This window comes from Chaetodon auriga, chromosome 12, assembly GCF_051107435.1.
Source record: "Chaetodon auriga isolate fChaAug3 chromosome 12, fChaAug3.hap1, whole genome shotgun sequence".
NCBI classification, from domain to species: domain Eukaryota; kingdom Metazoa; phylum Chordata; class Actinopteri; order Chaetodontiformes; family Chaetodontidae; genus Chaetodon; species Chaetodon auriga.
The window spans coordinates 21,136,906-21,159,109 of NC_135085.1; the positions used below are offsets into that span (position 1 = coordinate 21,136,906).

At 43.3% G+C, this 22,204-nt stretch overlaps 2 protein-coding genes across 3 annotated transcripts; both read left to right on the plus strand.

The window, feature by feature from the left end:
- The first annotated feature begins 251 nt into the window (after positions 1-251).
- On the plus strand, positions 252-4,867 carry LOC143329442 (uridylate-specific endoribonuclease C). Its single transcript, XM_076745322.1, has 7 exons — positions 252-344; positions 2,016-2,115; positions 2,302-2,413; positions 2,500-2,621; positions 3,435-3,547; positions 4,027-4,180; positions 4,318-4,867. Exons 1-7 carry the CDS (start codon positions 334-336, stop codon positions 4,576-4,578), a joined length of 873 nt encoding a protein of 290 aa, XP_076601437.1. The 5' UTR covers positions 252-333; the 3' UTR covers positions 4,579-4,867.
- Positions 4,868-5,658: 791 nt separating this feature from the next.
- cc2d1b (coiled-coil and C2 domain containing 1B) lies at positions 5,659-20,345 on the plus strand. 2 transcript variants are annotated; one of them, XM_076745724.1, is made up of 26 exons: positions 5,659-5,734; positions 6,033-6,158; positions 6,245-6,392; positions 7,782-7,885; positions 9,027-9,146; positions 9,605-9,751; positions 9,910-10,213; positions 10,835-10,953; positions 11,769-11,847; positions 12,960-13,037; positions 13,394-13,539; positions 13,778-13,850; positions 14,070-14,209; positions 14,294-14,423; positions 14,914-15,086; positions 15,279-15,404; positions 15,663-15,721; positions 15,924-16,040; positions 16,183-16,256; positions 16,391-16,449; positions 16,551-16,602; positions 16,859-16,958; positions 17,534-17,624; positions 17,733-17,855; positions 17,961-18,010; positions 18,245-20,345. In XM_076745724.1, the coding sequence occupies exons 2-25, from the start codon at positions 6,096-6,098 to the stop codon at positions 17,970-17,972; spliced, it is 2,637 nt and encodes an 878-aa protein (XP_076601839.1). In that variant the 5' UTR covers positions 5,659-5,734; positions 6,033-6,095; the 3' UTR covers positions 17,973-18,010; positions 18,245-20,345. The 2 variants fall into 2 exon arrangements, with proteins under 2 accessions (XP_076601839.1, XP_076601840.1); XM_076745725.1 differs by having other exon boundaries at positions 9,608-9,751.
- The last annotated feature ends 1,859 nt before the right edge of the window (positions 20,346-22,204 follow it).

The following is a 22,204-nucleotide window of genomic DNA, read 5'->3' on the forward strand; positions in this document are numbered from 1 at the left end:
ATTTGCTGTTGCTCAGGATACTGAAATACCTTTTCAATAACAATTTTAAGCCAACACATTTTTTAAAACTAGTCTAAAGTGCTTCTGCCTTCTGTAAGAATAAGCTCACCTCTATGAAAAGCCCACTTCATTAACAGTGAGCCCACTGTTGGGGATTAATACGGCCCAAAAATTGGATCCGCCCTACCAGAGACAGAGGGGAGGGACTCTGGCTCGATCCTGTCCTGTAATTGGCTGCTTCTCCTGGTGACGTCTCACATAACAGTTCGCATGAAACGGGAGTTTTTCTGAGAGGATGACAAGTCAGACTAAGTTTTTCCACTGATCGGAACGATGGCGAGAAGGTAAGTGTGGACAGACAGCAGAGACACATCACAATAACTTTTCTCAACAAAGTTTCCTCTCGTTGCTTGTTTGTGCGCGTTTCTAATCAGCTGATTGTTGACACTTAAAGCTTCTCTGCCTCCATTTTAACACCATCCAAGACGGAAAGGTTTGATGTAAACACTGGCTGCGCTGTAATATGACACTTCTCAGACTTCTTCACGTCAACGTTGTGTAAAAGTGAAGTTGTGTGTTTTTTTCCCGCTTCCCCTTTGAAGCACAAATGTCCTTTTGTTTCAGCTGCTCTCACAGTGAAGATCACAGGTTTGCGCATGTTGCTGCATGTGTGTGTCTCAATCTCCTGTTTGCATACTTCATCACCAGGGTCTGCAAGTCATTAGTGGTTTGAATTATACAACAGAACAAACAGGACATAGTTGGCCAGAATGAAAAAACGCCTCTTGTGATTCTCACAAGTGTGGCTAATTTAAGAACAGAGAAGTTTCTGTACCACTGCGTCCCTCTTCCTGTCACACTCAACTTTATTTCCAATGTGACACACATCTGGTGAGATGACAGCATGGGTGTGGCAGTTCTTTATTTGCTTTGATTTGCTTTAGATTCTAGATAATGGCCAGTGAATATGAGATGAAATGTTAGAGGCATCATAAAAAAACATCTGCAAGTTCGGTTTTGTTTGGGTGTATCTCATGTTACAGCCTACATGTTCAGCCATGCAGTTGTAATTTAATGATGGAGGTGGGGTCTCTTACGGAGACAAGGCTGGTCTGTCAGTTTTCTGCTGGTATACACCAGGGGCGAAACGGGTCCCTGGGAGCAAGCAAAACGCCAGAGGGCCTCCAGCTGCAACACATGCAAAACTCTTTTTAAATAAATGCAGATTAAAGCACTTGTAGATGATCTGGTTTAACTTCCAGACAATGTTACACAATTGTAATCCTGTCAAACCACATGTACAATACTTCATACACAAATGGCCCTAAAAAACATCAAGAAATGTGCTGAAACAAGCTGTTATCTGTTGAGCCGCAGGATGAGTTTGACGGTTTGGTGTATTTTAGCAACTTCCTGTTAACTGTTGCCATCCGAATGAATTAATCACGCAGCATATCCTCATGAAAAGATGAGCAGGATGTTTCTATCACAGGCCTGATTGGTTTAACTGCTTAATTGATTGTATTGGTAACAAAAGACAGCTCTTTCAAACTCACTCGTGTCAGTCAGGGACAAAATAAATGTAATGAAAAGCCAATCGTAGCTTATCAGGCATCGGTTAATCATCTCTGTGAATGGAGAGCACATGTTAATCTTTAAACTCTCTGACATGTCACAGGAGGGAAAGCGCAGATGTGGATCGTAAAATGAATGATGGCTGAATTCCATTTAGCTGCTCTAGTTTCAGGATCCTGGTGTTTCGTGTGCTGGCTCAGTGTCCTGACGACAGCAGGCTGACTGTCACTGAAGAATACAGTAAATCAGCTGTAATTAATTCATAATCCTGCTGCACGAGCGAAGTTCTCTGAAGAACAAAACCCCCCAAAAATCCTCTTGGAATGTCTTTTTATTACTTTGAGCAGATTCCAAAATGCATGTTTCTAATTTCGTTGTACCATTTCGGTTTTCTCCACCACGACTGCTCAGCGTGATTCACTGCCTTTGTTTCCTCACAGTCAGCAGGCCAACCAGGAGCTCACCGAGGTGCTGAACCAACTCTGGGGTCTGGACACCAACCGTTTCCGGCCGGGGACCGACTACATCATTTCCCTCCAGGTCAGTGGTGCCGGTCTGTCATGATGGCTTCTCTGCAATGCAGAACACTCAGAGATACATGCAGTACATGCAGACCTCACCTGGATGGTAATTCAACCACAGGAGACTGGAAAACTCACACACTGTGCTGGGAATTGCCTGTATAACTATCACTGACGTCTGTGCGTTTGCATGTGTTTCACTCAGGGGAGGGCAGGTTATGTGGCTCAGGGCAGTAACTATGCCAGAGACAGGGCCAGGGCTCCGCTCTTCAGCTACGTCAACGAAGACAAACTCAAGAGCATCGAGACATATGCACGTAAGTAGCAGCTCGTGTCGTTTTTTTCTCATTATGCCACCTACACTGTAAGCAAGTACGAGTCTTTTTTTTTTTTTTTCATGCAGATTTCATCAACTTGCTGGACAACTATGAGACGTCCACGGGGGTATCGGAGACGGTAACGTCAGAGGAGCTTCAAGAGAACAAGCTCTTCATTGACGCCATTATGGAGACGGATGTGATGAAGGTGCAGTAGCTGCCAGAGATCCCTTTAACAGATCTGTCATCAATACACAAACAGCACGCTGATCCCACACAGCAGCTGCTTACACTCCCGGCTGCTGCACCAAATGTTGACGTTCAAGCCGATGACTTTAATGAGGATTTGACACCTTTTTACAGTTAGTTACAGTCTGAATTAAATAAGTGTTTCGCATCCACAGCTACAGACTGCACTGAAGAGTTTACCTTCAGCTCTCTGGACTGGAAGAATGTGTCCAGCTGTATCAGAATTATCACAGTACTTTATTGATCGCTGAGGGGAAATTGGGACAGTTGCAGTTGCTCTCATTGTAGAACAGTAATGAAATAGAAGAAGGAAATCTTAGAGAATGTAAAAATATGTAAGAAATATGAAAAAATATGGACACTATACAACAATCTGCATCAACAATATATGATGAACAATATGACATGCAAGCCTAAATATGTAAACTATGTGTATTATGTTACAAAAAAAGCAATGTTCTACATTAATACTAATACTATAATAATAACAATAACAATAGTAACAGTATCGATGATGTATAGCAATTATAATATATAGTAATATTTAGTATATTGCAGTATAAATACACATATACACCATAGTGTTACACCATTGAGTTACTGCACAGCCTGAGTTGAATTACTGCACATTGCACAAACATCACACAGAAAGTGATCACAATAAACTGTAACTTCTCTTTCTCGTGCTGTGCGTCCTTATTCTTTATTTTTTGTCCTGTATTTGACTTGGAGACCTGAAATGTCGTCACACTGCATGTCTTCTTCTTCACAGTGTGCTCACCAGTACCTGGTCAGGAAGGGGCAGTCGCCATCAGACCGTGCACAGTTCAAGAGACAGCTGTACGACATCTGGTTCCGCCTCTACCACAGGGACAGGAGTGGAGGGTGAGTGTCCCAGTGGCAGCAGGGGGAGCTGCTGTGATGTGTTCACGGAGAATCCTGGAGGTTAGAAGAAGGAGAACACGTTTAATCATCTACAGAATAACTCGTGGAAGTACGTCCTTCACAGCTTCAGGGCTGGTTTTCTGCAGCCGAATTCGCTGACCTGGAGACAGATTCACTTTCTTTTCAGCTGTAGTTATGTTATAGTTAGTGCGTGTAGTAAAAGGTTTGAGACAGGGAAGAAAAAAAAGTATAGATATGAAGAATGAGTACTGTATACTGAAAAACTGCATGTGTTTAATTTGCAGTTTAACAATCATCTGTTTCTTCAAAGGGGAGTTGCAGGTTGTATTTAGTGTTTTTGTCCTCTATCCAGGCAGCAATGCAAACACAGTAGATAAGAGGGATTAAAGTCATAAAAGGATGATCAGGATGAATGAGGGCATGCAGGGACACTTTTGAACATGCTGTCTTCATTGTAGTGAGGATTCCTGCGGATTCGAACATGTGTTTGTGGGAGAAACCAAGTACGGCAAGGAGATCATGGGTCTTCACAACTGGGTCCAGTTCTACCTGCAGGAGAAACACGACCACGTTGACTACAAAGGCTACAAAGCAAGAGACAACAAAGATACAGTAAGAAAACAGCGTGTCACCTTATGCAAAGACACTTCACGTACCGGTCTTTGTAAAAACTCTTCTGTTAATACTGTTACTGAGCAGAAAATACATGTATGAGTCCCATAAAGCACCTTTTCATCGCTGTCTTCCAGCCTGATGAAGATGACCATGTCCTGAACCTGCAGTTCAGTTGGAAAGGCTTGGTGAAGCCTGTTGGTGGCTCCTTCATCGGCGTCAGTCCAGAGTTTGAGGTCGCTCTCTTCACCATCATCTTCCTCATGTCGACGGAGAAGATGACATCTGTTAAGGTGAAGGTGGATGAGTACATGCTGGAGCTTGTCGTCTATCGGCATGGGCGATCCATCGGCACGTCCTTCCCTAAACTGCTCAGCAGCAACAACAGGGATCTGTGATATGACGCCACCGGAGCTGTTAGCCGTCATGTAAAACTCAGTGTTTTCATACGTTTATAACTTGTGTAACGCTTCTGTTTCGTTCTTTTAAAAGTATAATCCCTTAATGTAATCTGGATCAGGTTCTATTTGCACTAAACGTCAGGCTTAAACTGTCTACAATAAGCAAAGTTTTTAGCCTAAACCTTCTGATCTAGATTGATGTCATGGAAGGAATATGTTTTGTTAATCATTTATGCCTTTTTCTCAATACTGTTATGGAAAAAATAAAGTTTCCTGTCTTTGCAAAGTGGTGTTGGCATTTTTATTCTCCCCTGCTGATGAAGATAGGTCAGAGAGCTTTTGCTGAGATTTAGACTGAAAAACAATTCAGTTCACCTCTATCCACGGTCTGTAGGCCCTGAGTTTGGTCTTTTAGGTAGACCTCATGTGGCGTGAGATCAAAAATGAAACTGATAGTTTCAGTTTCTGCTAGAAGTAATTTTCATTCCAAGCATCATTTCTTATTACACATATTGTTGCACAAAAAATAACAACAGGTTGACTGTTCTTATTTTAAGAAATTTCCTGTAGTCATTTAATTAACTGAAATTATTCCCGACATTATTCTTGTAAATTTAGACGTGATTTTATTTGGAAAATTCTAAATTGAACTTTCTGCAACCAAACAACTATTCCTACTGATGCTGTCTTTATTTCACCTTATGTTACACATATTCCCTGGTTATATTTCGTAGTTTCATTTTCCTGAAAGTCATACTCGTCTAACAGTACTGTTACGTTGTTTCACAGTTTCATTTTCTGAAACGTTCATTGAAAATCATCACTGAATATATTATGATTTGTTCCACCATTTTTTTGACTCCATTTTATATATTTACATGTTATTTAATCTATTTGCACTTAAGAACTTCACTATACGTTGTACTATGTATGTGTGTGTTTGTAGATTTGAACTCGTTTTGATTTATTAATGTTATTTTTCATACAGTGGGTGTCAACGCTGCCTGGCAGACAGAACTCAGGGCACAATAAGAGACTACCTTGGACGCTCCCTCGCTTTGCGCATGCGCACTCAAACAAACCATTACCATGTCAAACCACAAAACTGAAACTGTCCCTCTGGAAACTACTTGATAAAGTGCTGAACGAGCAGGTAAAGACACACACGCTTTAAAGCTATGTAAACCTCTCAGAATTGTTTGCTAACAGTGACAGCGGCGGTCGTCTTCATGCTCATTCACAAACTTTTCGAGTTAGAGGCAGGAAACATGGTTAGCTAGCAGCTAGCCGCTCGGCTAACGTTAACCGTCAGTTGGCAGCCCGTTGCCACTCAGTGTCTGTTGAGGACCCACCTGACAACCGCTCACATGATTTCAAGTACTGCGACCACACCGATGACCTTTAACAACAGGAAACAGATTTCTCTAACGCCTGCTTGTGTTTGTGTGTAGTTTGGGGCAGCGGAGTGTCGTTTAGGGGCTTGTTAAACAACAAGCCAGAGCAAAAACAACAACATGTTTGGAAAGAAGAAGAGAGCACCGCAGCCCAGAGGCCAGGGCGCTGCTGCAGCCAAGCAGGTGACAACAACACGGACAGAGCAGGACGTTTTCTCTGGATAATAGCTGTCAAGGGCTGATGTTTATCCTTTACTTCCTGGTTTCAGATGGGTCTGTTCGTAGACCTGGACCCTGAGGAGATGATGATGGGTATGGAGGAGAATCTGGACGACCCGGACTTGGAGGCTGAACTTGCTGCTATCACTGGAAATAAAGCTGCTCCCGCTGGAGGGAGAGCCCGGCAGAAGGGGAGAAGTGAGTGCAGTAAACAACCCCTGTAAACTCCACCTGTCTGCCATGACTGGACTAATATTTGCATGGAGTTGAGAGCCGCTGAGGTGTTGTTATGCCTCCAGTCAGTGTGTACTGTAGCCTGACCGATAGAGGATCCTCGAAGCTGATACTGATGTTTGAGATAACAATAATTAGATTCCTGGTCAATGACATTATTGATAAGGTCACCATAATTTTATTTTAATAGTTGTGACCCAGAAATGTTCTCTTCAGGACATTTTACAGTTGAAAAATAAACCCGACACCACTCTCTGGTCAACAAACTGTAGAATGATAACTCTTGTCCTTCATTTTCTTGACATTTATCGACTGACATACAGTATATGTCAACATCGATATATCTGTAATGAGCCAATTTCAGCTGATATGCGTACTACATTTACAATATGATCAAAAGTATGTGGACAACCAAACACTGCTAGCTCAGATCTAGACCTCTAGATATCAGCCTTCACCTTGGATTTTTTTTTAAGTGATTATCAGGCTCGAGCTTTACTCCTGTATACTGAAGCTCCGCTCTGCTGGGATTCGCCCCCCTTCAGCCACAGCAGCATTAGAGGGTCGAGTGCCGGTCTGGCTCGCAGCCTGGATTTCAGCTCTTTCCAAAGGTGCTGGGTGGGGCTGCTGTCAGAGCTATTTGCAGGCCGGCCTGCTTCTTCCACACCAAACTCGGAAAACCATTTCTTTCTCTGTTTGTGCCTGTTTGAAATGCCCTTCCTCAAACGGTTATGTCTATTTCCCGAAGGAGTCACAGCACTGTTATGTTTTTTCCCTTTTACAATAAAAAGTTTGATGAGCCCACATTGGCTCTTAAAGGAATTAACACCATCTACACTGCAGATAATAGTACTGTGAGTCCTTTGGGACGCACAGTTACAGTTTTTTGTGCTCAGCTCCTGCACAGGATAGATGTGGACACGTACTTCTGGTATGTATATATAGCATAGTACGATACATCTAATGCGACAAAGTGCATATTTATTGTCCTAATCCTAAAGTGATTATTCATTTTTCTCACACTGGAGCCACTAATAATACTATTGACATTTGCATTATTACTATATTGAAATGTGATATGTGTTTTTTTTTTGGTTTAATATGGACAACAAACAACATATGCAAAAAAATACACACATAAACAGATACTCAACGAGTAACCTCCACCTCCCAACAACCCACCTGACTCTTCACTAAGCCCCGCCTCCCTCAGTTACTGTTGCGTGAAGCTTCCTGTTGTCACACTGCACATGTGGAGTTTACAGTGACAGCAGGTGCAGATTTAACATCGAATGTGATGTTGATCTCACACACAAACCCATTTGGATACATGACATCACGTTTGTGTTGCAGGCCCGCTGCCCATGGAGGACATCGCAAGAATGGCTGACGAGTGCATGAGAGATGTGGATGACGATGAAGATGACAGTAACCTGGAAGATGATGAAGATCTACTGGTTGGTTTTGTGTGTATTTATCTCTGCAGAGCTTTGTGGCTGCTTTCAAAACAAACACGTTATTATCTTTAACTGGTGTTTTAAGGGAGGACTGAGCGAGAATGTCATCTTTACACTCTGTGTTTGAATTTGATGAATTTGCTGCTTTATCGGTTCATTCACGGCTGCTCTGTGAGTAACTACAGTCATTCCCACAGCCGTCCTCGTGCTAACATGTTGCATTTGGTGGAGGAGACCAACTTTGGAAAATGTAGCCGATAATTAGAAATATTTGTCCTTTTCACTGACACATTGTGCTGCACAAGCTTTCTTTTTACCCTTTTTGGAACTCCTAGTTGTCTGTGGACAGAGAATCAAGACGAGTAAAAAAAGAAAGGAAAGTTCAAGGCAATTCAAGTGTTTAACATAAGACATTAAACATATTATGACAAGACTACCTGTAAAACAAACAAGGTAAAAAAGACATAACATAAAGACACAACAAAAAAATAAACAGATTAAACAGGAGGATACAAATTACAGTGCAGTGCAAGAGTGAACAGTCCCAAATTTGATTTGATAAATGACAGTGGCAAATAACAGGCCTCATTTTTTTAAGCACCACTCTGAAAGAACCTAAGAGCTGGGCTGAGTTTTGGGAGTTTGTTCCAGATATATAAAGACCAAACATCCGTCTCCATGTTTAGTTCTGCCCTCGGGGACTGTAAGCAGATCAGTTCCAGATGATCAGCGACTTCTGGATGATTCATAACGTAGGAAATCAAGTCATAGATACACAGGAAGCCAGAGCTCAGATCTGAGAACTGGAGTGACACTTTCCACTTTCTTTGTCATTGTGAATCTGAAACCTCCGCTGTCTGATCAAATTTACTCAGAGACCTGTAAAGACAGCATTACAGTGGTCAAACCCACTAAAGACAAAAGCAGAAAGTCCTTTAATTCTTTATAGACTGTATTCTGAGGGTGATTGGCCAATTTTGTAGCAGGACCTTGATTTCATCTGCAAATTTTGGTTTACAGAGCTTTTGTTTGTCACGTTTTACCAGCCCGTCTAACGGAAAAGCTGTCTCATACTGAAATCCAGCCTCGCATGAAGATCTGAAATTGGCTGCTCACCAGTTGCTGTATTTTTCCTCATCAGGCCGAGCTACAGGAAGTGGTGGGTGAGGGGGAAGCTGAGGATGCTGTAACTGTTTCCTCTCCATCCTCTGCCGCTGCTGAACCTTCTCAACCTGAAACACCAGAGTCCCCACCGCCGCAGGTACAACGCATGCTGCTCTCTGCCGGCCTTGTTATGGACGCCGCCAGCCACCAAAATACATGTTTAATGGTGGAAAGTTGAGCTGCTGCTGGTAACAGGAAAGAGCCTTGTCTTCCGCGGTTTCCAAAATTAGCTGCCTATTTTTGCCTTAAATAATTTTGAGCATAACATCTTCAAACAACAGCTGTTTACTTGCAGCACACTTCCTGATTCTTGTCCCTTCTGTGCTTCAGACAGCTTGAAATAGTTTGAATGCTTTGTCTCTTACTTGAAACCACTGATTAAAGATGAGATGTAGATATGTAGAAATTGCAATCAGTGTATTTTTTTTCTTCCTGTTATTCATCTGTGAAAAGAACTTTTCATTCTCAGCCCACAGTTGCGGAGCACTTTCTTGACCTAGCATAGCGTTTGCCAGCTGATAATGTTGACAGTACCTGCCTGTTGTTTTGGTGGAGCAGCAGGACGCTAAACCCTCCTCGGCGGCGCCCGGCAGCCTCCAGCACACCCTGGAGGAGAGAGTGGCCATGTACAAGACGGCCTTACAGAACGCCAGGACTGCAGGGGAGACGTCCAAAGCCCGGAGATTCGATCGCGGCCTGAAAGTGAGTGAAATGAAGGACCTATAAATGGCTGCTAATATTCCATTATTTTTATTGTCGTTTATTGCAGTGGTGCTTCCTTCATTACACATTAAATACTCTGCTTTCAGACGTATTATACAAGTGTAGATGACGCTGATTGTTAACGTCACCCTCCGCAGACTCTGGCGACGATGTTAGCTGCTGTGAAAAAAGGGAGACCCGTGAACGAGGCAGAGATCCCTCCTCCGGTTGCCACTGGAGCCCCGAGTGCCGCCTCTCGTCCTGCTGTCCCACAGCGACCTCCTCCCCCTGTACCCTCGCCTCCTGGATCCACTCCTTCAGATCAGCAGGGGCAGTCGGTACCAGAGGTCATCACCCCCAGCAGCGAAGAAGAGCAGTCCTCCTCCACCCTGCCCACCCTGAGCAGCGTCCCATCTCCAGAGGAGCCGACAGAGGAGCCTGCCGACCCGCCTCAGACAGATGGTCCGTGTCAGCTGGGTTATGCAAAGTTCTATCAGTTCTAACATTTGGTGGTAGAGAAAGTAAGAATTCGACATGGCTGCTACGTCTGTAAAGAGGTGCGTGTGGATGCTGAGGCAGGAGTGGTGGGATCGTGATATAAGTGGCTTCACAGAAACAGATTTCATCTAATATTTCTACCTTTAACTGCACCTGTCAGCGCCTCTGCATAAGAATCTCACGGCGAGACACTCAGGTCAGGCGAGTGAGTGATTAAAAGTGGAATAAATTCTGATAGGACGGTTCAGACTGAGGCCACACTGCCGAAAAATCAGACCTGTACCTGATTTAAGACCACATACGAAAGTGGTCTCAAGCAGAAGTGAAAGGATCAGCCACTTGTGTTTACAGTCTGAATGTAGCTTCAGACTGGATTCACTGGCAATGGGAATCCCTGGCTTCTTTATTTTGGCAATTGTGACCCATTCAGTTGAATTTATGGTTATTATTATCAGCGTTAATCTTTTTTTTCCATGACAGATGCATTGTTGAGGCAGAGCGGTTGCCTTCCAGATTCTCAGCATGTGATGAATGTGGCCTCTCACTGTGATCATTGTTCTGCGTTTCTGTCCCGTGAATCCGCAGCGAACGAGGCAACCAAGACGATGCTGCTGGAGAGGCAGAAGGAGTACAAGATGGCAGCCCTGAGAGCCAAGAAGCAGGGAGACATGGAGCAAGCTCGGCTTTACTTCAAGACCAGCAAGGTGAGTGAACAGACGGCAAACCTGAGTGATTTCTTTCAAACCAAGTCAGCGTCTCCGGTGTGGAAAGTGTTGTGCTTTGTGTTCATTTGAATCTCCTAAAAGTAACTTTTCTCTGTGGTGTGCCGGCATTTCATCTTCAGTGAATTATACTTCACGTTTATACGTTTTTTTCTTTTATTTCAAGATAAAAATGCAAGGTTGAGCTTTTAGATAAAGCAGGATACATCATTTTTGTCCTTTCCCTTACAGTTAACTGCGGTGTAAACTTACTGAGCTACAACTGTCTGCAGAGTTAAACAGTTCCCTTGATTCTGTCTGTTGTGATTCATGTAACTCACATCGCTGTGAGCTAAACGCACATAAGAAAGCTTTGTTTCTGCTCAAACTGGAGGCATCATTCAAACTGTTTTCACAGCACAGCAAGTTTCTGCCGTAGGAATGTTAGCAGCAGCTTCCTTTTTAGATAATAGACACTCAGTGTTTTTGAACCTGATGCCTCTTTGGATTATTGCTGTTACTGGTCAGAATTACAGACTCTTATTTTCATGTATATCGACATCTTGTCTAAGTTCATATTCCAGACGTCAGTCATGAACATTAACCAAATTAGAGGTCTCAGAAAAGTTTTTGTATAAATATTTAAAGTTAAAATTCATTGCACAGTTTTTCATTGTTACTTGTGCAGTCTGCTGTCTGAGTCCGTTGCTGCATATTCTGACTCTCTCAAGCATGTGAAACATGCCAACGATTTGTAAGCTGACAAAGCCCGTCATTATGTTGGACTGAGTTTGGGTTTTTGGTATTTTCTGGTGCAGAGGTTCGATGCAGTGATTGGGGCGTTGGAGAAAGGACAGGCAGTTGACCTGAGCGGCCTCCCTCCCTCTCCAGGACAGGGTAAGGAACACAGGTTGTGGCGGAGGCTCAGAAACTACAGACCGCCTGCTTTCAGTCCTAATCGCGTCTGTTAGAAAGCACTCTGTATCCCCCCAAGATTTCATGCTGATCAATTTACTGCACTTAATGCAGTACAAACACTGTGTGTGTGTGGTTCTGAAAGATAAAACAGTACAAGGCAGCCATCAGTAATAATAGCTCACTCATTGTAAGTGCAGTAGCATTCATTAGCCACAGATATGCAGTAGCATACAGCTTGGCTACAGCTCACAAGCTAACAAGCTAACATGAAACTAACAGCACAATGGTCTGATATAACATTGAAGTTTGCTAGAAGCTTAAATGATAATTCAGAAAAAAACAAAATGTATCCTCACCAACATTATACAGTGTACATAAAATACAGACAGTGAGAAGCAGTAAGATGGATAAACATGAACATAATGAAGCACCTTTCATAAAGACATGTAGCTCAACACCAACACCAAATTCTTTACATTAAAAACAAATTGAACATAAAACAGGGATAGAGGAGAGCAATGGAGCTCGGTCCTAATCCATTAAGGGCTTTGTGTACGAGGAGGAGGACTGTAAAATCAATTCTGAATGTTACAGGAAGTCAGTGCAGAGCAGCTAAAACCGGACTAATGTGCTCTCTCCTCCTGGCTCTGGTTAATAGCCGAGCTGCTGAGCTCTTTTAAAAACAGGTGATTTAAAGGAGGAATAAAAGAAAAAAAGCTGTAGAATACAAACGTTTTAACATTAGAAGACATGTACTGATTCTGAGGCTTGGAGTAGTATTAATAAACAAACTGACCATGTTGTGTGGAGCCATAAAACACTGATGTGAAGTGATTGAAAATTATGAATTATTAAAAAAAACAAATCAAAACTAGATGTTAATTGTAATTGTGCAGGTGACTTCTGATCAGTGGTACATGACAACAGGAGCAACATGCTGGGAAACAGCAGATCAGTGATTTGAAATGTTTTTAACACAAATCCTGGATTATATTTTACAGACATGAGAAGAAACGAACACATTTTACTGGACAGAAAGCTGTGGAATCTGTTTCTGCATGCTTTCATTTATTTTGTGTTTTTATGTACAGGAGGAGGCTCTGCTCCAGTGAAGGAAGCTTCCTCTGGACCAAACGTGCAGGTCACTCAGCCGGCTGCAGAAGCTCCAGGTAATAATCATTTCACCATTTATCATCAGCGTTACAGAAGAAAAAAACACAGTAATGCGTACAGGCTTTGGTTCTTGTCATCTGTTACAGGTTTAGCTTATCTTGATGAATGAAAAAAGGTTTTATTCTCAACAATGTGAAGCTCTACATAGTGTTCAGTGCTAAGCAAATGCTAGCATGCTAAGAAGCTAAACTATGATGGTGAACATAGTAAATATTAAACCTACAAAGTAGAATAGTATTAGCATTGTCTTTGTGAGCATATTAGCATGCTAATGTTAGCGTTTGAAACCCTGATTTCCCTAAGCACAGCCTCACAGCGTAGCTCTTAGACACTTGTTGCCTCACTCCCTCAGCCCCTGCCCCCCCATCAGCCCCTGCAGCGCCCAAAGACGTGCTGGAGGCTCTCGAGCAGAGACGAGCCAAGTATGTGGAGGCGTCCAATCAGGCCAAAGCCAGCGGAGACGACCGCAAAGCCCGAATGCATGACCGAATCGCCAAGGTACAAGGAGAGACTCACCTGCTGAAGTCTTTATTTACCTTTATGTGTCTTTGCCACTGAAACCATGTTTGGCTCTGTGTTTCTACACAATTTAAAAAAAAAAGTTATATTTTTTATATTTGATACTGGGAACAGACATAAAAGAATGGCTTTTTTTCCTAAAAACACTGCTCTTCCAGCAACAAGTAGTAGCATTAGCTCTGTTATGTAAAACCATTTCACCTCTCGCCTCCTGCAGCAATACCAGAGTGCCATCCGAGCTCACAAATTAGGAAAAGCAGTCAACTTTGAGGAGCTGCCGGTTCCCCCTGGTGAGACTCTTTGTGATTCATGTTTTTCAGTTGACTGTAGTTTCAAAGTTACATTTGGCTTTGTAAGATTGGATGTGAGTTGTGTTTCCGGCTCTGTTTTCCTGGGATGGTGCTGGTGTTACTGTGTGCTCCCTCTGAGTCTCTCCAGCACCACAGGACATGTTTTCGTACTTGACCAAAGAGTAAATCTAGATTGTGGTGTTTCCCTCTGTCGCTCAGGTTTTCCACCAATCCCGGGCCAGAAGGCGACGGGAGCAGAGCAGGGATTCGTTGCTGCTCTGGTGGCAGCCGATAAGCTGGCCTCCACTGATAACACTGAAATAGCAGACGAAGACGAAGATGAGGAGAAGGAAGAGGAGGTGGGTTCACATCAATATATTGTAATTCTTTTTAATAAAGTTTTTGTGGATACATTTTTTGACAGTGTTCTGTGTTTGTTGTAGTCTAAGCCGGCTGTTCCTGAGGGGCCAAAGAGGCCCACCTTAGACATCCCCACCGCAGGTCAAGGAAGGAAAAGGACTCCGTCACCTTCACCTGACAGATCAGCTGCCAGGGAAAGACTCTCACCAACAGGTCAGACAAACATGTCCTCCAAAACACTCCACTCACTTCAGCCTCTTGTGATGCAGGTCACAGAAGTCCATTTAATTTCTGTGCCGATTAAAAACACAGAAGATACTGAAGTGATTCTAAAGTTAACAGCACAAGAGACCAAAATCAACAGAACTCTGCTCTCTGACCAGGAATCAAAGGCTGCTGGTGCATTCAGGGGCTCGTTTTCCTGAGTGTATTAGTTTACATATCAAAGGAACCAAATCAGGATCTTAAATGTATAAGACAGTAAAACATTAAACCCATATCCATATGTTTAAACATGATATCACACTCATCTCTGTTTTTCTCTTAAAGTGGAAACATTGGTACAGATGAGACTGTGGTGAAGAACCACAACGAACATGAGCTTTTAACTTCATTGTGTTTTTATCCTGGACAGTTAAACTGAATGAAGGAGAGGTTGGCTGCAGTCTTTTCACCTTCATTATTTCTGTCCTTCATCGTCCAGCGGTTCAGCAGCTGGAGTTCCTGGAGGGCAGGAAGAAGCAGTACATGAAGGCGGCTCTGCAGGCGAAGCAGAAGAACGACATGGAGCAGGCCAAGGTCTTCCTCCGCACCGCCAAGGGCTTCGACCCCATGATCGAGGCAGCACGCAGCGGCAAGACCGTGGACATCAGCACGGTGAGCGGACAGGAGAGTTACTCTGCCAGCGTTTAGACTGGTGTCAAATGAAACCCAGCGTGGCGTCAGAAACAGGCCTGATCCAGTCAGTGGAAGCTGACGCTCTCACTCATCAAACACAAACATTTCACGGGTGATGATGGAACACATGGAGTCCCTCTGTGACTCACCCTCTCTGTGCCGTACCTGTAGGTGCCGTCGCCCCCCGGTGAAGAGGACGAGGACTTCATCCTGGTTCATCACAGCGACGTGCAGATCTCAGAGAAAGCAGAGCAGGTTTACACACAGCTGGCCAAGATCCTGAAGGAGCAGTATGAGGTAAAACCGCAGGTTTACAAAACAACACAACGTTTAGCATTTTTAAACTTCTCGTTTGCATGTTTTGTTTGACTCCATCGTCTCTGTGAGCATCATGTTCACATCCTCCATCACCCGGAAGACACTTTAACATTTTCAGCTCTGTGATAAATCCACTCTGATGCTAAAAAACCATTTGTCTGGTTGTTCTGCTCTGTTCTTGCTGTGAAGATGAACATGTTCCTTGTGATGTCTGTGATGTCCTCTCCTCCTTTTTAGAAATGTATGACTCACTCCAAGCAATTCACACACCTGGGGAACGTCACCCAAACAACAAAGTGAGCAGGACAACGTTTTTTACACACAGACTCAGTTCTAACAGTGGTCTTTAATTTTACACCTGATACCAATTAAATCTGAAAACACACAGCGAACAGCAACAACAGCGTGGTGTTAAACCGCGTAGAGTTGGCTGATGTCATCACAGGCGACATTTCCTCCTCATCCTCTGCGTGTGTGTGTGTTGTGTGTGTGCTGCAGGTTTGAGAAGATGGCGGAGAGTTGTAAGAAGAGTCTGGAGGTCCTGAAGCTGGCTCAGTCGAGAGGTCTGCCTCCACCTAAACATCACTTTGAGGAGAGGTCGTTTCACACTGTCAGGTGGGCTCTCCCTAGTCTTAACACGTTCTGATTGGTTGGTTATGAAGGGGTAAAGTAAAAGTAGATGCCAAAGCGGTAAATGCCTCATATCGTTTCCTGTCTTTTCTTTCGCCTCCTCTCTTCCATCTTTCCTCCCTTTCAGGATATTTCCAGAGCTGAGCAGCACTGACATGGTCGTTGTTATCGTCAAAGGGATGAATCTTCCTGCTCCGAGTGGTAAAAAGTCTTCACCTCATGTTCAGTACAGTCCTGAAATACTGTGAAAAATGATTGAAATTATTATTAACCAGAAACCTTAATTCAGGAGTTGAAGGCCTGGTTGATGCTTTGTGATAAACTCTCTCCCTCAGGGATCCAAACAAACGATCTGGACGCCTACATCAAGTTTGACTTCCCGTACCCCAGCACGGTGAGCGACGGCAGCTCCTTCTCATTTTCTCAGCCACCTCGGGCTGCTGGGACGATTCGTGCCGCTGACTTTCTTCCTGAAAGCATTTGTTTCTGTTTCAGGAGCAGCCGCAGAAACACAAAACAGCTGTCATCAAGAACACCAACTCCCCAGGTGAGTGAACGCCGCTGTCGATCTGCGTGTGTCATGTTTGTATCAGGAGCACAAACATGGTGAATCATAAATATAGAAGAAAATCTAGAAGAAATTTATCCTAAGAATTATGTCAAATATAACGGTTTTAACATTAAAAGAGCTGTAAGTTCAACTTTAGTTTATCTGAAGGTAGAAAAACGCCACAGCAGACTGTATTCATGGCTCTTTTGTCTGAGAACGCTGCACCTCCTCATCTGTGATCTCTGTTCACCAGAGTATAACCAGAGCTTCACCCTGTCCATCAACCGCAACCACCGTGGCTTCAGGAGGGTGGTGGCGTCCAAAGGCATCAAGCTGGAGCTGCTGCACAAAGGGTGAGTCACCAAACGACAGAGCCGCTCACACCGCAGCTCAGACTTCGGTCTGCCAGTCGACCACAGCGGCTGGTCGGGGATCAGTGAGGCGTCGAAGCTCCTTTGGATGAATCAGCAAAGAGGAGTTTTCCGCGTGGTCCCTGCTCGCTCACCCACAGGGGGTGAACCTCGCTCCATCCTCGCTTCTGAACTCCACAAAAATCAATGAGGTCGATGAGGTCAAACATTAAATTTATCCTCTTTGTACTGTTTTCAATCGAGTATGTGTTAGAAAGGATGAGCAAACGATCACATTCTGTTTTCTTTGTGTTTGTGTTGTGCACAGCAGCCCAGTTATTTTGGAATCAGGGTTTTATACGTGACAGATGTTGGTACAATTTAACTTTTCAGTGTTGGTAAAATGTTGGTAGAGTCTTACACTTGTACATTTATACATGCAGATCTTACTTTACTTCCGGTTTTATGTACATACTGGTGAGCAAAGTATCTCTGAACGCTGAAACAAATGAAAGATGAACAGTATGTTCAGTGCTGAGACTGTGACGCTGATGCTGTTGCCGTGTGTCGTCTCTCAGCGGTTTCTTGAGGAGCGACAAGCCGATCGGGACGGCCCTCGTAAAGCTGGACAAACTGGAGACGCAGAGCGAAATCAGGGAGATCGTAGAGGTGAGTGGCCTTTAAGCCCGAAAGCAACAAAGCTGATCAGGATGGCTCAGCAGCTCAGCACCTGAGATGTTCACTGACCACCTATGTGCCCGTAAATGTCCCCGTCAGGTGATGGACGGTCGAAAGCCCACAGGGGGTCGCGTAGAAGTGAAGGTCCGCCTGCGGGAGCCTCTGAGCGGACAGGACACACAGACGAGCACCGAGCGCTGGCTGGTGATCGACCGCTCACAGGTGACCTCAGGCACACGGCGTTAACGTTTATAAAGCAGCGTCATCTTAAAAAACGAACCTGAGACTGTGGAAAACTTCTGATGTTGATTCTTTTGTATCTCCAAGGTTCTCGTTTAGATGCTGCTGCAGAATTAAAGAGGATTTATGGAATAAAGGTACATTTTTTCCCCTTTTTTTGTCTTAATTGAAAGAAAATTAAGTTAATGCAGCTGTTAACCTGTTTCTAGTCTTAGTGCTATGCTAAGTTAAGCTAACCGTTTGCTTCTGTAGCTTCATATAAAGGCACAGATGTGAGAGCAGCATCAATGTTCTCTGTCTTAAAACGAGGTGTTCAGGTGTCTGTCTGGATGTTTTTGAATCACCTGACTCATTAGTTTCTTTGTCTGCAGGTTAAAGGCACTCAATCAGAAACACTCGGAGGAGGAGGGAGGATGGATTTTTGTGAGCAGGTCTGGTGTTCAGGACCGGACTCAGACTCACACGAGTCTTTGACTGGTTCAAACTTTTGCACATTCGCAAGACACAGGAGTTCCCTTTCACACTGCAGCCCACCAGGAGGAGACATGGAGCTGGTTTTCGGTAGGTCAGCTGGCCTCTGGCTCAGGTCTTCAGTCTGAGCAGCGGCTAAAAACCGACCACACCAGCCGATGGTGAATGCAGATAAAAGGTCGTGATGCATCAGGAAGACAAGCTGGAGGCTCCTTGTGGGGTTGAATCAGAGAAAACTGTCCAGGCAGCGAACAGTCTCCTCGTGCATCACTTCACCTCCTGGAGGACAGCAGGCGGCGCGTCCTCTGCTGATGTTAAAGGGGCTCAGTGTCGAGCTAACCTGATCCTGCTGCCTGACATGACTCTAGTTAATATATCAAAGAATGTGTACATATTCCTCATATTATACAGCTCTGGTATCTAGAACTGCACCTATGCACTAATACCAAAGTAATCACTGTTGCTGTAAAATCCTGCATATTTGAAATCGCCTTTATCTGCCAAACCTGTTACGATGACTCTTAATGTGCGACAGGAGTTTTTATTGTTTTTCCACACAATTCATCTGGGTGTGAGAGCACAGGTGGAGGCAGCGCCCTCGTAGACGTTTTATAGGAGTAAGCCAAGAAATTATTTAACTACACAAGGTACGATTAGAGGATTGTTGTGAAGAGCGCACTTCCTGTTTGGCACCTTTGATTAATTTGTCCTCTAACTGGTCACTAAACTGCACTCCCACTTATCTGTGGCTCTGATTTGTTAGATTTATATTTGTCTTGTTTACACTCAATAGCACAGAGCTGAGCTGAGTTTGGCAGATCTTTGAGTTTCAGTCTAAAAAGCTAAATACTAATTTTGAGGTGCGTGTCCCCAAAAACTCAGATGATAAAGGGGTTAAAAAGTCATCTGAAGTGAACAGGATCATCACAGGATGAGTAAACGTTCACAGCATCCTGTCCACAGATAGATAGTTCGACCTGAATGAGCAGATCGAGACCGCTCGTGTCTTTGTTCTCAAACATGAAGCTAAAGACTGGACGCAATTAGCTTAGCTTAGCAAAAGCACTAGAAGCAGGGGCTAACAGTTAGCCTGGTTCTCTCCAGTTCAAAATGCACCTGTGAAGGTCACTTTTTAATCACGCTGTATCTCATTTGTTTAATCCGTGCACACGCAGAAATGGAAAAACCAACGATTTGTGGTTTCAGAAATGTCCTTGGTGGCATTTTTCTTGGCGACTAGTGGCCTGCAGCAGTGACTTCCTGGAGTCTCTGCTGGTTTCCTGGCAAGCTCAGAACGACGACAAGAATCCAGCTACTTTTGTTTTTTAAAACTTGGTACAGAGCCGTGCTAGCTGTTTCCCCCTGCTTCCAGTCTTTATGCTAAGCTAAGCTAATCGCTTCCTGCCTCCAGCTCCATGTAGTAAAGATGGTCACATTGAAGCAAATGAGCTTATTTCCAAGATTTCCAAATACTTTTTAAACTATGCATCAGGTCTTTCATGCAGCAGATTCTAAATATTTGGATGAATGAGTTATTTTTTGTTAAAGGGCCAGTTCACCCAAATCACAGAAGGCTTTATATTTTCATATCTGTTGTAGTTCAAACCCACACGACTGAATTTACTTTGTGCTGCTCAAAGCTTTAAAAATAGTGAATATGGAAAGTTGATTTTTGGCCTCTGAGTCACCAGAACATCATTTGTGAACAGACTCACTGCTGTTAAAGTTAAAAACAAAGTGATTTTCAAGTACTTTGAGTGTACTGACCCTTTAAAGTTTCAGCTGCAGCATCGTAGTTAATGCTACACAAGAAGCCATAACAAACACCCTGAGCCAACGACATAAACACCATTTTTCCAACCGGTTTACCTCAAACGTTCCTGTGGTCACAACATTTCTCCTTTTTGTTGGCGGCTTTTAACATCACGAATCAGTGAAACTGAACATTAAAACATGTCGTCCATCATTTCATTCTGTTAAACATGTTCATCACCTTCTTGTTTACAAAGATGAAAGATGTCACGTTGTTTATATTTACTGCTACAGAAATAACCCGACACGGAGTGAAGGTTGTATTGTTTTTAAACTGGACTGAATTTGCCGACCATGCTTAAAAACGTACCAATTAAAAAACACCCTGTTTTAATTTGGCTTCATCCTGTTGCTTCCTTCCACTGAAAACACAACAGAAGGCAAAAACTAAGCAGTCACTTCAGTTTTCTACAAGTTTTTATTTTACATATACTACAGTTTCTTGATAAAGACCACTTTTCTTGACATTTGTAGTGTAAAGGGAAAAAAACATGTACAGGGTTTTTGGCTTTTCAAACGTTTTTTTAACTGATATTAAAAAAAAAAAAAGAAGTATTTGAACAAAACCCAGTCAATGACAGAACCGAGCGAGTGGATTTTTTTTAAGTGTCTTCCACAAACCCGAAGAGAAATCTGTTAAAATGCGAAGTGGATCTGCTCTCGTCGTCGTGTTTCTGTTTGCATGCAGTGTTAAAGTTCGGACAGTAACGTTTCACAACTGAATACAAAAAATGCTACTTTTTCAGTCAAACAAATTGCACCTTTTTTTTGGATTTAGGACATATTGCACACGTCAGATAATGCCAAAATAAAACAACAGAAAACAGGAAGTCAGAAAAATAAATCCTCACGTCTCCTCGTCATTATGCTAATTTATAAAAACAGAACTGCCGGCGGCGGCTGATGAACGTCACACAGTGATTGAGATACACCAACTCCGGTATGATCACAGTAATAAACCCAGAACTGGTGACCTTTGACCTCTCATTCAGTCTTGACTGAACATTTTAATCAGCTTCGCTAACATTACTTTGCTACAGTAGCTCCTAAAATACTTCAAATTGAGTAAGAAACGAATACAGAACGGCTACAGGTCTAATTTAAACTCGGCTCTTCTGCAGATTTTCATGTGATTGTCTGATTCTCACTTGTTATGACGAGATTGTTTTTCTCCCATAAAACGCTTCAACAAAACCTCTCATACTGTGCCTACAGTACTTTCTGTGTAGCTCCTTCTGGTTTTATATTAGCATGATTAAAGGTGGAGGAACGGCCGTGATGCAGAAGGATTACTGTACAGAGCATTCAGACACGACAGGGTGGTTTTTGGTGACTAGTCTAGCCAGAAACAAACCAACGGACAAAACCTTTGCAGATTTGAACAGAAACAGGAGGAATACATTCTTATATTTTTTCCAGGTCCATGTCGCTGAAGGAGAGCGCAGTCCAGAGCAGGGAAAGGGGGGCGGAGGCAGCGGCGGCGCTCCGTCTCTAGATGCACTAAATCAGTTGAGGCCTTTGAAGACAACATAGCAGCCATCTACAGGGTTCCTACGCAGGTCTGCAAAGTCTGGAGCAGGATGTTCATGATTTCAGGGCTTTGGAAGGACGATAAGTTGCAGGAAACGTGAGATGAAATACATTCAGCTTCAGGTCGATCAAACTCTTGCTTCTGCAGGAACCCCGGATGTCTGCGAACACTGAACTTTTCTAATCTGCTGCTGAAAAACTGACGTCTTCCAGGACACGGCGGCCCCCCCGGCGCTCGCTTTAACTCTCCTGTAAATGGCTTAGAATCCAGTGCACTGCTTCTGCAATTTAATACAGTTCTAATATATTTATTTATATATATATATATATAATGTATATATATCTTTACATCTTCAACAGTTATTCTCTTTGTATGATTGAAAAGACCAAAATAACTGCTGGACAAACGACAAGCGCTGATGACGCTGAGGATGATCGATGAGATTAAAAACTGATTTCGCCTGTTCTGCTCTCTCAGCTTTATGTACAGATTGAGTTTATCGATAAAGCATTGGAAC

Coding starts and splice junctions, on each gene's coding strand:
- LOC143329442 (XM_076745322.1), top strand. Junction 2,414..2,499: donor GAGCATCGAGACATATGCAC/GTAAGTAGCAGC, acceptor TTTTTCATGCAG/ATTTCATCAACTTGCTGGAC. Junction 4,181..4,317: donor CAAGAGACAACAAAGATACA/GTAAGAAAACAG, acceptor GCTGTCTTCCAG/CCTGATGAAGATGACCATGT.
- cc2d1b (XM_076745724.1), top strand. CDS start 6,096: ATGTTTGGAAAGAAGAAGAGAGCACCGCAGCCCAGAGGCCAGGGCGCT. Junction 6,393..7,781: donor AGCCCGGCAGAAGGGGAGAA/GTGAGTGCAGTA, acceptor TTTGTGTTGCAG/GCCCGCTGCCCATGGAGGAC. Junction 14,210..14,293: donor ATGAGGAGAAGGAAGAGGAG/GTGGGTTCACAT, acceptor TGTTTGTTGTAG/TCTAAGCCGGCTGTTCCTGA.